The following is a 17,546-nucleotide window of genomic DNA, read 5'->3' as shown; positions in this document are numbered from 1 at the left end:
GGACCAACTTTATCTTCTTGGACTAATTTTTGTATATTATTTTTAAAGATCTAAAAAAAATATTATAATTTTTAGAACACTAATTTCTATATAATTTTATTGAAACACTAGATAAATAATTATATCAAACTGAATAATTCAATTTGTATAAATCAGTTTTTCTCTATTTCTTATACCACAATATTTACAGCTTTTCAAATTGATCAATGTCATTAGCAAAATAATTCATTCAATAATTTGTATTACATAAAATTTTCCCTGTTTCTCTTATCCCATTATTTGTTGCATTTGTAAAATAATTCATTAAATAATCTGTATAATATTAACTTTTTTCCTATTTTTCTATTTCAAATTTAGAAATATTATTTTTATAATAATTTCTACTATAATACATTTGTCTATGTATCTTAAGCATAATTTATTATTTTGTAATGACAGATAAAGCGTGATTTGTTGGATATTCTATTCTATTCATCTCTCTTCAATTATAGAAATTTTAGAATAGTTTCATTTTTATAAATGTTTAGTTTTCAAAAATTCTGACAATATTAATTAATTTTCCTTTATTAATTATATATTTATTTTTTAAATAAGCTTTAATTAACTTGAACATATTTATTCCTTGTAATGCAACTATTTCACTATAGCAGATAAAACTTTTATATATTTTGGTTTCAAACACAGAACTTTTTTTTAGTTTCTACATAAATGTCTTAAAAATATAACAAAATTTAATTGTTTTACCTGTGAATTTTAAGCTTAATTTGATTTTAAAAATATTTTTAAAAATAACATTAGAATTTATTGAATTAAACTTAAATTTTATTTTTAAAAAATATCAGGTTTATTCAGATTCTTTTCAGATAAATGGTTGCATAATATAGTTTCTGATGCATAAAAAGACAAAAAGAAATGTGTTAAAATATTTGAAATGGACCACAATGTCTGAGTAAAGTTTTTGCATAGAGACAAATAAAACAGTGAATATACTCTCGTGAACATATAAATTTAATTAAATCCTAAGAGTTGATTGAAAAACTTTTGAAATTGTTTCATGTTCTTCATTTCACTTATTATTTTAATTTTAATGTCTGCTGATATCAATTTTTCTTTCTTATTTAAGATTCAGAACCATGTTTGCAACATCAAAGATTCATTGTGAAGATCATACATGAAGAATTCTTTGTAATTATAAAATATTAATATATGAATTTCAATATATAATTCTTTTTACAAATACTTGGACCACACAAATATTAGATGAGATAATATTTAGTAGAAGTTAGATGTAATTTAATTTAATGTTATTAATTGTTTTGAAAGAAGAATTAATTATCCAAAATAAATACTAAGTTTATATTACAATTGATCATTAAAGTTTATAGTACAAAATTGAATTTATGTAACTAAATATGTATTTAAATAATTAAAATTAATTGTTATCTATAATCATTAGTATTAATCTTTTATAACTTTAGTATTAATTAGTATTTTATCAACTTATTTTTTACATCTGTTTCAAAGTTTTTTTTAAAGGAAATAAAAATATGTATAAGAAAAAAAATTATTCTAATAAAACTATCTAATACTGTAAATACATGTCTAAATTATTTAAAGTCATTACAGGTATTACATTTTAAAATATTTTTATTTCTATAACATAATCAATATATGTAAATTAAATAATTAAGCATGAGAAACAAAATATATAAATGAGGAAAATGTAATTAATGTTGTTGAAAACTTTGTAAAAAAAAAAATATTAAATAAAAAAAGAGTTATTGGGAAGTGAAATGAAAAGTAGTATGGAAAGTATAAATGGTCTTCCCTCTCTTGACAGTTCTCCAATAGAGAGCATAGTGCTGCCACACACACTATTCCATGCACCTTGAAATTTGTATAAATGGAAGAATCTCTTTTATTTCGTAGAAACTTAAGAGAAAAGAAAAAATAAAACACACAAAAATAGATCAATTTTAAAGTGAACAAAATAATTATTTATTTATATATAGAAATTATTTATTTATTAACTACAATATTTGTAGATGACCTAATCTCTTGTGAGTAATTCAGTGAAACATGTTTCTTGTTCATGAAGTCTAAGGTAAGACATTAGTTTTTTCATTTGAACTTTGATAATTTTTCTAACTTCTAAATCTTTTCTTGGGTGATTCTCCCTGCACCCCCATCAAATGGCTTCCTGCACCCCATCATTTTCAAAAAAGATAATTTTATTACTTTTAAAAATGATTTCTAAATTATGTGAAATATTTTCGGAACAAATTTTATGAATTCCGAATTTTCTATTCTAAAAATTAAAAAAATGTGTTCGAGAAGAGATAATCCATAATGGTTTTTTGCCTTTTGGATTTTTTATTCTAGAAAACAGAACCCCTATTCTGGAAACATCTTTCACTTACAGAATTCTTATTTCCTAAATCACCCAAATTATCAAGGATAATTCTGGTATTTTAAAGAATGTAGGAATGCAAGAAGAAAAATGTAAAGGTGCATGAAGAAATACCGTCCTTTCTTTCTTCAAATAACACTAAAGAGACTGTTTCTTCCTGCACCTCCATACCTTCTTCTCTCACCTCCATATATTTTAAAATTTCCAAAAATACCCCTCTATAATATTTCTGATTACATAATCCGAAAGTCATTTTCTAAATTTGTAATTAGCTTCCGGATTACATAATTCAAAAGCCTTTTTTCATATGCATGATTAATTTTTGGATTACATAATCCGAAAATTACTCTATAGGATGAGGTAAAAAGATAAAAATGTATTTTCATATTGTATATAGGGATGGCAGAAGAAGATATGGAGGTGCAGGAAACACAGTCCGCTAAAGATATTTCAACTCATACAATATAATTAATGATCAACCGATTACACCATAACTTACCAATACGCCATTTCGAGCGAATTGGTGTTTGTTCCGGTCTACTAATAAATGTAATAAGAAATAGCTACTAAAGTTGTTTTAAGAACAAGCCATTAGAAATCATTAATCAATTAGGACCTAATTCAGTAATCAGTGATCAGAATGTAAAAAGGGTCAGAACATGGCAGGCGAAGCTTACAAAATCTCTACATCAGCCAAACATAAATTTGACAGTTCGTTACCTAACATTGAAGAATTCATAGAACTTCATCGAATTGAGATCCGAAATCTAGTTCCAACAAAGTGATGATTTTTTCATGTATACAGAATGAAAATGGCTACCACGCCAATAAACATGTACACATCAGTTATGTAATCAACAATTGATCCCAACTTGGACTACTGCAAATGACAGCGAATAATTGATTACATACATGTGCATATCTAAACTTTCTTCATATATGACCGACTGAATTGAGGAATTAAAGAATAAAACGGTTGCATGAAACAATTTATCAGGACAGACTTGCCCCAGTTACTAAAAGTCTAAAACCAACATAAACTATATAGCATAGTTGAGTGGGGTATCATTTATCTAATTAAACTGTGACTATTTACAAATAATAACATATAGAAGTGTTCAAGCAGCATTCATTGAGGTTGAAATGAGAACGTGAGCTAAAAATTGCATTCCTTCCTGGATTTTGCAAACCGCTGTGGTTTGATCAGCTTGAAGGTTCTCAGAAAAGGCACTGGCTTTTTCCTGAACTGATGATGCATGGGGAACAACTGCATGAGACTCAGTGGTAACAGCTTTAATGGCAGCTTGATAGGCCTCTGCTACATCAGATATGCCTGATAAATACATACCAAATGTTAAATGATTCAGTGAGCTGAGAATAATGGAAATTCAAGGCATACAAATACAGCGGACATAGTTCAATGTGATTATAATGAAGGGTGAAATCAGTAAAAAACCAACCTGTAATAAAGCTGTTAGAAACTGCTTCCACATATCCTATCATTGTTTGGGCATTTACTCTTATGATATTAGCTTTTGCAGTAACGTCTTCCGGCCACTCAATGTTTGCCTTATCATCATCATCGTCTTCAATCTTATTGGCATGAGAAATGATGGATTTTCCAAACACTAGAAGTTGAGACACAGCAAAACAGCACATTTCGGACAGTCTCTGCAAAGAAAAGCAGCCCCATTTTACTCACTTTTACGACAACCTCATGTGATAAGAATAAATTTTTTCCATTATATTTTATCGTACGTGAACTCCCTCGGAATGAAGTGATTCCAATCTTGCAGTAGTTCTCTGAACTATATCATGAGCAGCTAGTCCAGATAAGGCATTAGTGAAACTGCAACAAGAAACATCAAATATAGCATATAATATAATGAAGTAAGGAGGGCTTACTTAATCTATATGTGCATATGGTGAACAAGCATAACGATCAGACTGCTCAAAATAACCAGAATCTAAATTGGAAAGGGCTACGATATTACAGAGATGTAATATTATATATAATCATTTAAGCATTTGGGATAGTTTGCTCATGAGAGCCTCTATGGCCATGCGGTTTAGACTCTATCCTTGCTTACCTTACCACCCTTCATTCTAATAACACAAAATTATAGAATAAGTAGTGTAGCTGTGCATTGTTATCCAAAGGGTTCTTGGATGTAAGCGAATGTGTTAGATGTAAGTAAAACCATCCATGGGTATTAACCTAATGGCTTAAGCTTTTGATATAGTTCGCTCATCACACTTGTAGTAAAGTGATAGACAAACACATTTCAAACTTTGTTTGCTTTTACTAATGTTAAGTACATGCTATCTATCTTATCATGCATACAATCATCCAAATCAAATGCATCTCGTAGGTTTTCTAAATTCGTCCATTGACATCCTTGCATATAGAACTTTAACCATTTTTCTTTTGGATCATAGAGATATGTAATATTTCAGTATATAATAAATAGACCACTTTAAACTCGATTTTATGGCAAAAGTGGTAAGTGAATAGGACATCAATAATTATTAGGCAAGTTAAATTACCCTGCAGCCATTTCAGCAGCCTTGCCAACACTTGAATCGTGTAAATTCTTCATCTCATCACTGCTTCCTTCGTTTCCTTTCTTTATTGTCTTTCCTTTGTTTGAATCAGTATTACTGCTATCAATTTCAGCACTCAAATTAAAAATGTGTTGGACCTCTTTAAGCTTCCCATCATGTACAGACTTTTGTTCAGCTGATAACTTAACTTTTCTTCGGTTAAATAGCAAGGCATAATGACTAGACAAAGCCTCCAGTTCCTGAGTAATGCATATGAAATTATTTTTAAACCACAATCTAAAAAGCAGAATTTAACACATCAAGTGTTGAAATTATAGGGACGAAGGAGGAGGAGGGGAAAAGAGAACAAATTATTGATGATATGCAGTGATATGGTTACAAAACACAATGCACCAACCCTCTTCATACTAATATTAGATCTCTAATTCTAAACAAAATAAGGAAACAAACCATGAAATATGGAAACCACTTTTAAGGGATTCTTTCCAATCAAGAAGCCTCATATCCAGAAACCACTTCGAGCCCCTAAGTAATTCAAGTTGAGCTGGATGAACTCAATTAAGAAAACAAAAGATCTCTCCAAGAACCTATTTTACTCACTCATTAGTTAAAACTCAAAAATACTCTTTTAAGACTCGGAAATGATATCATGAGAAAATTTCTATATCTTTTAACAATAAGATACCTCTAATTGCTCTGGACCTCCATAAATGTAAAAGCATCGATCAAAAGTCACTTCCTCTGATAATTGATCCTCGTCATTTTGTTCTTCACCTTGTTTGTTATCCTTCTCAACCTCAATTCCAGTTTCATTGATTAATAGGTCCATTGTTTCCTTACCAACATATTCAAGCACTTGTATTCCCTTTGCAGTAAAGGCTCTTCCTGTCTGTATCACAATGAATAGAAATATGCATGTATATCTAATTACTGATAAAAAAATATTAAATGAAAAAATTCTCCAAACCTCTAATAGAGAAGATGCATTAGAAACAGCAGTTCCTGGCCCATCATGCTGAGAAGACCCTGAAAGGTTTGAAGCAGAATTTTCGAGCCTACAGAACACAAGGAGACATCATTCAGGTTCATAGCCTTTAAACAGAAAGTTTGTTGTAAGAAAAGAAGAAACCTCATGTTTTATACCATTAGTGAAGTATTCTAAAATTAAACCATGCTAAGTGACTTGCAGGATTATAATAAAAAATTATACATTTTTCTCAGTCAACAGTATCAGAATCACAAATTAAATATGAACAAGATAGGAAGAAAAGAAAGCAGAAAAATTAAAAATATATCATATTTGAATTGAGCAAAGGCAGTTGAGTGGTTTTATGCAATTATAATACAGATATATCTATACCAGAAATTTAAGGACCGCTGAAAGCCTTATCTAAACAATTTATTAATAGAACGTGGTAAAATGAGAATATTATTAATGAAAGTAGAGAGAGCCTGAGCTCTTGCAAGGAACCACCAAAACCTAATCTCCCAAAGCAGAGTCTGAATGCGCATATTGTAGAATATCCATTTGAAAATTAGCTTATGTATTGTGAAAAGCATGCTACATCATTCCTTTCAAAATGAAAAAAAATAAAAATAAAATATATAATATGCACAAACAGGAAGTTGCATTTAAAACATAACTAAGAAAATAGGTACAGCATAAAGTGAAGGTGTGTCGGGCCTCTTAGTATAATAACAGACAAACAAAATATCTAATTTCCAAAAACATCAAGAAAGAATATACAACCCAAAGAAAAATAAAATTCTATAAGTTATCAGTATAAAAATATTTACATTGTCAATCAACCAGAAATAAATGTTCGTGTGACTTTTAATATAACCATAGTAGAAGTCTATAAACTTATCATGCATGACAATTTGTGATTAGATGACATTGTAAAAACCTTACACTTTTAGAGCCTAGACTATTTACACAAAAAAGGTAACTATACCAGTAGAACCCACAACAGAGAATAAATATATGAATTTATCAACAAACAACATGGTAGTTACATTACAACTTACAAATGTTGCAGACAATAGAAAAGAAAACTTGATGTATGAAATCATTCCCTCCATGTGGTCTTCTAATTGCATGACCAGGCCTGCTACTCTAAGGAACTTGAGGCCCAACATCATCAGCTGTACTTCAGGATGGGCCAGTAGTATCAAATGTAAAAAAATATTTTTATTTGTTTGAATAGGGAGAGCAGATGTAATCTTGGGATATGAATGGATAAAAGGGTCGGGAAAGATTGAGGCAAATTTCAAGGAACAAGTGATGTAGGTGACGAGGAATGGTGAGATGTATAGATATCCCCATCATCAAAAGGAGGCTGCTGAAGCTTTTGTAAAAGATATGCTTGCTGCAGCCCTCATTAGACCAAGCGCAAGGCTGTATTCTAGTCCCTTAATTTTGGTTAAAATAAAAGGATGGCAGTTGGAGGTTTTGTACTGACTACAAGGCTTTAAATAACATAAGAACATCCAAAAAGTTTCTTATTCCAGTCATAGAGGAGCTGTTAGATGAAATATGGAGAGCTGTAAATTTGTCTATATTAGATTTGAAGTCAGGCAATCATTTTAGGATGAAAGAAAGTGATGTGCATAAGATATAATGTGACACCCTAAAAATTAAGATTGAATTAAATGAATTAATCTTAGATGGTATCTTATCCTCTTCAATTTAATTTTTGTCTCCCTTCTCTGGTAAAATTACTTCCTTTATATATAAAAAAGAAACATAAATCCTTACTAACCAAGACTAAAAAATTGTAGAGTAAGATGGCTTTTAAGAAAATTGCAGAGTAACCCAACTAGACCGAGTAAATCCATACACAAGTCATAAGATAACACCCCACCCTCAACAAAAAACGCATCAATTTATTCCATAAGCGTATAACATCAGAAAATATGTCAAATTCATTTATCCATAGCACTCTTAATCCTGAATGTGGGGGCAGTAAAGAGTCAACAAGAGCATATACAGTGTTGTAGATGAGGTAACATGACGGATGAGTAAATATAAGATAGGAAATACATTAGAGAGAAAGTAGAGGTGGAATGTATTGAGCAAAAGATGGTATAATCTTGGATGAGGTGAACAGAACCAATTTATTAACTACTGCATACAAAGATTAACCACAGTAGCAGTTTGCAGGTCGTTTGGTCCACAGTAAAGCATATATTGGTTCACTACTTAATTCACCTTTAAGAAAATTGCATAATACAACACCGAACACTAGTCACATGTTCACAAGTAGCATAGGTGCTTATTTCCATCAAAGTATCAACATATCACCACCAGAACAGTGATCAGTTACTAGACTTAAACCAACCTCCACATCGGTCACTGTTAAAATAAAAATTTTACATAAATAAACAAATATAGCAATGAATTATACCGCTGAACAAAATCAGTGCTCCCTCTCCATGCATTTCCTAAAGCACTCCATGCTCCAGATGCAAAAGTCTCCACAGAGCTATCAAAAGCCTTCAAACCCTACACACATTAAGTAGCTCGGGTATGACTGCTTAATGTATGAGTACAGACTACCTAAAAGCATAAAATTTGCATCCAAACACAGATATTATTCCTACTAGGCAGTCAATTGTCCTCCCTAAAAATGTTGTTCGCTGTTACTCACAACCCATGACAATGATTAGACAAAATCAAACCTATAACAGGTAAGACCTATAGAAGCATATTCTAGAAGCTAGATAGTACTGGTTCCAACAACCAAACAGCAAAAAAATCAGTGTAAAAGATGAGCAAAAGGATAGAGAACACTGAACCGGAAATCTGCATATTTTCCTATTCATAGCAAAGACATATGAATAAAAAAGAATGATATGCAAAGACCTGGATGGTCAAATCCAATAAATTCTAACATCTAAATTGCAAATTAACCCACCCCAAACCCCCCAAGGAAGTGTATCTTTATATGCTTGCCTGGCTAAGTAGTGAATCTTCACTGACTTTCTCCAATCTATCAAGAGCAGATTTTCGCAGTTTGGTACTCTCATCGTCACTTTCCTTCTCAGGTGCAAAATCTTCAGTCCCTTCATCCTCTTTGGAAGATTCTGAATCTTCAGGTTCAATTTGCAACTCCGCAATGCCCTTTGATGCTGTCTGTGCAACTACAGCAGCCTGCATTTCAAAACCCCATTGATTCATAACAAATAATTTGATACCTTTCCAATGATCATTCCCAATAATCCTCCAAATCTAAATAATTTCCAAAATATTAATGTCTCTACTTTTTCATTCAATATTATCAATTTTAAGTAAATAAGGTATGGTTTATTAGAAGAATAGAGCATTATATCTTTCCACACACACCCATTTTGACTCCAATCGAACATAACCCTTCCATGGTCCTCTTCAATCATTCTTTCCTAATAATCCACAACAAATAAATAATTTCCAAGACAGCAATACGTCTACTTTTTCATTCAATATAATCTATTCTAAGCAATTAAGACAGAATATAAGGGAAAAATAAAGAATCAACCTCTTTCTCACATAACCATTTTTTACTCCAACCAAAAATAACCCTTATATATTCTCCATAAAAAATAATAAAATGTAAACGCTGTGAAAGCCTTATGTTGAACTTCAGAATTCAACACTAACGAACTCACTATCAGCTAAATTAGTAAAAAAAAATTGCCAGCCAAAAACAGTAAATGCAACACACTACAGAAATCCGATAGGCCAAGTTTCATAATAAAACCATTACATAAATTAAAACAATAACAAAAAGGGAAAACCACATTAAATAACACAAATCAACAACAAAGTCATAGATTGAAGCGAATGCATTGGTTGACACCAAAATATAAAACAAAACGGCACATCCATTTTGTGCCGTTTCGAAACGCACATTGCGGGAGATCTCTTCGGCGGCAACAGCGGCGGCTTTCTGAAGATCGGAGAGAAACGAGAACGGCGAAAATCCCCACCCTCCCGACGACGGGTTAGGCAGTTGTGGTTTTGGCGCAACTTCGTCGTCGTCGTTTTGCTTACTCTCGGACTGCGTTTTGTCTTCCATTTTTGTTGTGTGGAGATTCCAATGAGAGAGGTTTTTTGGGGAATTGGTGAAAGAACAGTGAATGGGATTGTTGTTGTTCCTTACGCTATGGAATTTCGATCTGTTGTGTGTTCTGTCGTTTTGGATTTGGGTGGAAGATGCGACTGTGCTAGCAAAGCAATGCTAACGTCGTTTTCGAGCTTTTAAGCGTGTGAACGACGAAACAAGACCACGTCGTTTTTACGTCATATTATGTGTGTTTTTGTTAAGTGAACTTGTTGGTTTGTATAACTAATTATTAATTAAACTAATAAAAAAAATTGACATTGTTTTGTATTTGTATGATTGTTTAATCTATATATTTTAAAATAAATATTTTATTTTGATTTTAAGTTAAAAAATTAGTATCGACCAATCTAAAATAATGTCGATTTTGCATATTTCGTTATGATTTTGTTTTTAAAAAAAATCTCAATAACATCTCAATAAATTAGAAGATGAAGAAATATACAGATTCAATATTTTTATAAAATTTAGAAATGACAAACAAAAACCCTCTTTTATAACCTTTTCTTAATGGTTATTTATCTTGATTTAAAAAGTGAAATTAATAATTTTCCTAAAGTTTTGATATAACAATAAGAAAAAGAAAGTATGGTTAAAAAAATTTAGATTAAATTGTTAAAGTTATAACAAGGTTACTCGTTTTGAAATTTTAAAAATTAGTTTTTATAATGTTGTGATTGCTATTAAAAATGCTGATTAAAATGCGGAAATAACTTAAATAATTAACTGAAAAGGTATTTATATAAGATTGTAAAATAAATACTGCTAGATTCTGCAATAAATCACGCACAGTCTATGCTTTCGTAAATTCTTCATAATTACATATAAAAAAAGTGTTTAATTTTATGCATAATATAGTTTTCTTAAAATATTTATATACATGTCAACTTTCAAGACAAAATTTAAATTTAATCAGATAAAAAGTATTCAATAATCAAAACTAATATTTAGATTTATTTTCCTCTAATTTTTTTCCATTCAAACCCACTATTAGTGATTTACTCAATGTTCATGTGAATTGAAAGAGCTATTTATCATTTAATAATAATGGTTATAACTTGTCCACACTGCCACCTTTTTGTGACATTCCCATCAAACTGAATTCAAAATAGAGAGTTTCAAATGATGTCCAATAATATAAGTATCCTGTGAACAAATATCATTTATTCTAACCATAAAAACTTGCACAAATCTTCAATACTCTCCCCTTTCAAATACAGCAGCAGCTCCCATACCAGACCCTGAAATTATGCACATTTCAATAATGTTATATGGAAAGTATTATGAAGTTCGATGAGGTTGAATTAAGTTTAAAGTCTACTTGTTAATAGGTATCAGAGTCATTTCGAACATATCCTAACGATTGTTTATTGACACTTGTTATCAGGTCTTTATCGGATCATCCATAATATAACGTCCCACGCACGAGCTGTCACTCTCGGCATGAGGGATGTATTGGAGATCTCACATGGACTAAAAATGAAAATATTTCATTGTATATAAGTGGTGTAAACCTCCCCTTATAAGCCAGTTTTATGAGGTTGAGTTAGGCTTAAATTCACTTCATAATAGAAAGGAATAGCACTCTTAAACTCTCACATGCATGTACCATTAATCTGTTTATTTCTCCTAAGTTTAGTCACTAACTTTAACTTTTCTACTTGTGTTTACTCATCATGTTCTTATTTCCATTTCGCTTTTAATTCTATAGAACCTCTCTTGTGCCTTTTTCCCAAGTCTAAGACAAAACAATTTCTGGAAATAAATATGCTAACTTATTCTACAAACTACTTTCCTACTTCCCTTTCTCAACTGATACGCCGAATGACTTATTGGATGAGTCAAAATGGTTTGACTCATCCGAGAAGTCATTCGGCCGAAAGGCTGTTTCTTCATAAACACATACAAAGAAGCAAATAAGAAAGAAAATGAAATAATTCTCTCTCATAAGCTATTTTTTAACTTCTGGTAGAAACCTATTTCATTTAGCCTCTCCAAAAATTAATATTAAACCGGGTAGGTTTTGTTCGGATAAACTTCTACATAACTAGGTATACATTTGCCAGGTTACTAGTGTCAACTTACAAGAACAGCTGAAACAAGTTTTCCAACCTTGAAATGATTTACAAAACTTATCTCCCAATTTTGGAGTGATATGAATTTGTCACAAAACTAATTTCTCAAATATACAATTCTTTTGACTTGTATGTGTGAGATGGAGAGGCCAAAAAGAAGAAATCACCTACCTATGCACATGGAGATTACACCATAGCGACAATCCTTGCCATGGCGTTTCATCTCATTCAACAAAGTTGCAACACAGCGCGCACCTGTCATAAAAGGGTAGCATGAAAATTCACCAACAAAGTCAGCATTAGGTTCATGATAGATGAACAGAATTAATCTGTTCAACTGTAAGTGTAAGATGGCTTGTCCTGGTTTTAAGATGAAATATACATGAGTAAACATGTTACAGTAATGTAAAGATGTGCCTCTCTGGAGAATTTTGTCTCTTCCATTTAATAAGAAAATAGTAAGGGGAAAAAGTAAGATAAATTTCTGATGAAAACATCACCTGTAGCACCCAAAGGATGTCCAAGAGCAATGGCACCACCATTGACATTGACCTTTCTGGGATCAAGTCCCAATTTCTTGCAGCAATAAACATACTGTGATGCAAAGGCCTACAAAACCATTATATTGATAAACACTTAGTACAAGATTATTGAAGTGACTTTGGCTCTGAAAACATGCAATAAAAAGTAGCTATTAGCCTATTAATTAAGACTCTATTTGAATAAATTTTTCTTCTGAACACTTGAAGAAAATCAGAGAGTAAAATAAAGTTAGCTTCTTCCATAAGTGAAAATCAATTTGTGGACTAACTTTTACAGAAACTCTGTCATTTAACTTCTCCCAGAGGAAAGATGTATAATTTGATTACAGTTTATGAGAAGAGTTCAATGCATTTTACTTCCTTATTTCTTCTCGTATAACTTAAAATGTTTATAGAAAAGTTTCTCTAAAAACAATGTCTGTAATGGCAACTCTTAAAACCTTTACCTCATTGATTTCATATAAGCCAATGTTGCCAAGTTCAAGACCAGCAGATTTCACAGCGGCTGGGATGGCAACAGCTGGGCCAACACCCATGACTGCAGGATCTACTCCAACAGCAGCAAAACTCCTGAAAATCGAATTAACTTGTGAGAAGAATTTCTATTTTACAAAACACACACACATATATGAATATTTTTCAATAGCTTCACCTGCAGGATGCCAAATGTAAGTATATATTGCATAATAGCCCTACATCTACATGTCTGTTTTGTTAGTTTACATTTACTCAAACACTCAAGAACTGAATTAACTTCTAAGACTCTCTTGTAGTTTGGTGTTAAATTAATCAAATTAATAGTTCAAAGTGCAGCTTCTATAGAGACATCAAGTTTGGATAAAAGAAAACATGTATTTCAGGGCTAAATGCAGGTAGTGTGCACATTATAGGATAATTGCAGGTCACTGTTATTGTTTACCTGAAGATTCCAAGAATAGGAAGCCCCTTTTGCACAGCCACTCTTCTCTTCATTAGGAGCACAGCTCCTGCACCATCACTAATTTGGCTAGCATTCCCTGAAATTGAAAAAGGAGATTGAAAACAATTATATTCACAAGGTAGAACATTTCCCCAAAGAGTGACAAAATTAACAAAAGATAGTTCTTTGATACCTGCTGTTGTGGTTCCATCTTTGTGGAATGCAGGCTTCAGCTTTGCCAAATCCACTATATTTGTGTTCGGCCGGATACCATCATCAACAGAAACAATAATTTTCTTCTCCACTCCAGTTTTAGGGTCCACAAACTTTGAAAACAAATATCATTAGTAGTCCAATATACTAATACTACAGGAAAGATCATTTGGCAGTTAATGCTCACCTTTGTAGAAACTGGAATGATTTCTTCTTTGAATTTACCTGATGCTGTTGCGGCTGCAGCACGCTTGTGAGACTCAACCTAATTATGCAAATTAAAAGTTCATGCATCCTAATAATCTCTTCATATGTATTTAGGATCTGTTTGGACAAACTTCTCTACAAACACTTTTAGGATAAAAAAATGAAATAAGCTAATTTATAGAAACTAGCTAAAACTAGCTTATGCAAAAGCTAATTTATAGAAACTCTCTGATTTAGTTTCTACAAAATCAGACATTTAACTCATGCATAAGCTAGTTTTATCTTATGTTATGAAGACACTCGTTTTACTTTTTTCTTCTTTTATACAGAGAAATTTGCCAAAACAAACCCTTAGCATATTAAATACTTGTGTCATACTCACAGCAGCCTGATCTTGCTCTAGCCTTGTAACACCATAGCGCTGTGCTACATTCTCAGAAGTTATCCCCATTGGAAGAAGACAATCCCGGGCTTGTGCAAAGGTTTCTACCTGTTAATTAATATAATGAAAAGTCAAGCCAAACATGTCTCAAAGGAAGATGTGGACTTCAAAATATACAACTTCTGCATACCTTTGGGTTAATGTTGCTAAGCCTATTCACAGTGTCATATGACATAGACTCCAATCCAGCCCCAATACCTGCATGAAATATTAGGAAGATTAGGCTAAAGAAATAACCAGGCCATGGAATTTTAATATAAAGTTTAGATCCATTCATTCTGACCAATGTCGTAGAACCCGGCTTTTATATAAGCAGCTACATCGGCAACTGCCTGCAGTCCAGATGAACATTGCCTATTGACAGTTCGAAGAGGCACAGTCTCTGGTTGAAAATTGAACAAGATCCATCATATATTAGAAATCGTGCTAAAGTACATATGAGCTACAAGCATAATCATATGAAGCCACCTCATCGGTACTTCTACATTCAGTAAAATCAAAGATTTCATATAACATATTAATGAAGATTTTTTTTTATCAGCAAAGAATAAATAAAATAAAATGAGACACTTCAGGAATGTCCCAACCCTTATACAGACATTTCAGGAGTGTTTCAACTCTTTATAGAGAAAGTGACCAAAGTCAACCTCCTCAACACTTGACCTACACATTTTTCAGACTCTAAAGACCACCAAACCAATCCTCAAATGAAAATTGTCAAATGTACCTGGGAAACCTGCATAAAAGGCAGCCATTCTACACTCAATTCCTCTATCTGATCCAGGGGCCAGTACTGTGCCCACAACAATGTCTCCAACTTCTGCTGGGTCCACATTTGTTTTCTCTATCACAGCCTATGGGAAAACTCAGTTTAGAAACCACAGAACAAAAGAGAAGTAAAAGAAATAAACCACTGATCAACAAAAGTAGCTCAAAATATTTCAAGGTTGACATGTTCCAATCATAACCATTATGAATGTTCACTAAAGCACTTTTTACACTTACTATTTTTATTTCCAATCTCTTTCATTAATCAAAGACTTACCTTCAGAACTGTGGCAAGAAGATCATCTGGAAGGGTATCCTTAAAGCCTCCACGTTTTGCTTTGCAAATGGCAGTTCGATATGCCCTGGTTATGCAGAGAAATTAAAGCTAAAAGGTCCAATAATCTCATTAATACAATCACAGAGTAAATACTCAGATTTATCCCTGAATGATATATCATTGATCAAACTATTCCAAGTCTTTGACGGATAGTAGGAAAATCACAGAATCAGTCAAACTAGTCCAAGTATTTGAATGACATACAATTTTACATGAATGTGTATTTCCTATGTAAGGGTGCTCATGGCATGGATTTACATGTCTTCATCTGACCCGAAATTTTGATAAGATCATCTATTTAAATCCAAATTCAGCTCGATTAAGATCCCACAATAGAACTATTTATATAGGTAAACTTACGCTACAATCACCACATCATCTTCTGATCCACCCCTTTGCCCATGTGAAGAATTCCCAGCAAAACATGAGGAAGCCTACAAGAAATGGAAAAGAGACTTAAACAAAGTAAAGCATTTCCACATAAAAGTGAAAGTTGGTTCAACAAATCCAGAATAAAAAAACTTTAAACATATACTCTTTAACATTCACAAGTCACAGTCAACCAAACTGAACAGCATTCAGTTAGCAAGACATCAAACTTATGCACTAACATTCCATTAACAAAGACAACATAAGCTCTTGAAGATAGAAATCAAAGTTTGAAAAACAGGGGAATTTAAAAGAAAAAATGAAACACCCACTTACTGAGAGATCCGTAGATTGATGAGTTTGGTGCGAAAAATTCGAACTTGAAGAACTGGGTTGAAGATGCTCAAGCAGGACCCTCTGTCTTTGAATTGCTTTCTTCATATTTGGCCACCTGTACTGTATTGTGTACTCTGTCTTGTGTTTGTTTGGTGCTGAAGACGAGAAACAATTACACTTTATGATTATACAAAGCAGACTAAACATATATAATGGATGATTAAGAAGGGAGACATTGACTTTGAAGCATGCAGCATATACAATAAATACGAACACTGATACGACATGAACATGAACACAGAGATACATATTCTAAAATGTACACAGACATACATATTTTAAAATATAAGATACGGAACACAAATCTATATATTATAAATTATATAAATTTATAATAAAGATTTATGTTCACAAATATGTTTCAGATTTTTTATTTTTATAATTATAATAACAATTTATAAAGTTTAAATTTTTAAAAAAATAATGTATTTTTCCTTTTTAAAATTGTGTTACAACCGTATTAGAATTATCAGAAATCTAACAAATAATTTTTTAATTTGACACTTCACGGATACGTATCATACAGGTGTTATACATCGAACACCAACACGCCATTTAAGAGAGTGAACATCAACACGCCATTTAAGAGAGTGTCTAACCTTCGTAGCTTTGAAAATATGTCTTGTTTCTTAGGAAATTTTATGTTATGTTTTTTTTTTTCAAAAGTAAGAAAGTAAAATATATTAAATTCTTTGGTAAATTTAAATCAATTTATTGCGTATCTTAGTTTTTTTTAAATAATGGATTCTTAATAAAAGCTAAGTTTATAAATTATTTTCTGTTTTAAAGTTTATTTTATTTATTTAAAAATGCTTTTTGTGCAGCACATGTGGGTCAATGAATAAGAAATGCACTAAGAAAGTTCTTGCAAACCACGTGAGAAACGCGACCTCCGTCCAAAAGTGATTATTGACTCCACAATAAAAGATGGAGAGAAACCACCACGAAAATAAGGGTGTGTTTGTAGTGGTGGAAATATGGTCAAACGAATGTGATTTCCTTTTTACACCTTTTTTAAAAATCATATAATACACACAAAAATTATTTAAAACGTAATAGCTGAATATAAAATTATAATTATAATTTAAAATATATGTAAAAATTGACTTAGCAAAATCTCATTTACAGGTTCTTAGATTTTTAATTGTGTTAGATCTTCCCGTGCTTGATATGCAATGTTTGTTATATTTGGTAAATTTGT

The 17,546-nt window shown here is 31.7% G+C and overlaps 2 protein-coding genes across 2 annotated transcripts; both read right to left on the bottom strand.

Annotated features, from left to right (window-relative positions):
* Positions 1-3,178: 3,178 nt before the first annotated feature.
* On the bottom strand, positions 3,179-10,269 carry LOC137806108 (BAT2 domain protein). The gene is made up of 9 exons (XM_068606063.2): positions 9,865-10,269; positions 8,931-9,128; positions 8,383-8,480; positions 5,943-6,030; positions 5,661-5,864; positions 4,958-5,214; positions 4,169-4,259; positions 3,871-4,081; positions 3,179-3,743 (listed from the first exon to the last, which is right to left on the bottom strand). Exons 1-9 carry the CDS (start codon positions 10,030-10,032, stop codon positions 3,529-3,531), a joined length of 1,530 nt encoding a protein of 509 aa, XP_068462164.1. The 5' UTR covers positions 10,033-10,269; the 3' UTR covers positions 3,179-3,528.
* Positions 10,270-11,091: 822 nt separating this feature from the next.
* Positions 11,092-16,572, bottom strand: LOC137806109 (3-ketoacyl CoA thiolase 1, peroxisomal). Its single transcript, XM_068606064.2, has 14 exons — positions 16,286-16,572; positions 15,941-16,014; positions 15,521-15,605; positions 15,203-15,329; positions 14,759-14,857; positions 14,606-14,673; positions 14,416-14,523; positions 14,014-14,091; positions 13,807-13,939; positions 13,614-13,710; positions 13,141-13,264; positions 12,653-12,761; positions 12,324-12,407; positions 11,092-11,318 (listed from the first exon to the last, which is right to left on the bottom strand). Exons 1-14 carry the CDS (start codon positions 16,490-16,492, stop codon positions 11,272-11,274), a joined length of 1,440 nt encoding a protein of 479 aa, XP_068462165.1. The 5' UTR covers positions 16,493-16,572; the 3' UTR covers positions 11,092-11,271.
* Between the last annotated feature and the right edge of the window lie 974 nt (positions 16,573-17,546).

This window comes from Phaseolus vulgaris, chromosome 3 (genome assembly GCF_051622355.1).
Source record: "Phaseolus vulgaris cultivar YP4 chromosome 3, ASM5162235v1, whole genome shotgun sequence".
NCBI lineage: Eukaryota > Viridiplantae > Streptophyta > Magnoliopsida > Fabales > Fabaceae > Phaseolus > Phaseolus vulgaris.
This window is presented reverse-complemented; position numbering and strand designations above follow the sequence as displayed.

Coding starts and splice junctions, on each gene's coding strand:
- LOC137806108 (XM_068606063.2), bottom strand. CDS start 10,032: ATGGAAGACAAAACGCAGTCCGAGAGTAAGCAAAACGACGACGACGAA. Junction 9,129..9,864: donor CCGAAGAGATCTCCCGCAAT/GTGCGTTTCGAA, acceptor TTTGAAATGCAG/GCTGCTGTAGTTGCACAGAC. Junction 3,744..3,870: donor TTCTAACAGCTTTATTACAG/GTTGGTTTTTTA, acceptor TGTATTTATCAG/GCATATCTGATGTAGCAGAG.
- LOC137806109 (XM_068606064.2), bottom strand. CDS start 16,492: ATGTTTAGTCTGCTTTGTATAATCATAAAGTGTAATTGTTTCTCGTCT. Junction 15,606..15,940: donor GATGATGTGGTGATTGTAGC/GTAAGTTTACCT, acceptor CTGCATAACCAG/GGCATATCGAACTGCCATTT. Junction 14,674..14,758: donor AGCCGGGTTCTACGACATTG/GTCAGAATGAAT, acceptor TATTTCATGCAG/GTATTGGGGCTGGATTGGAG.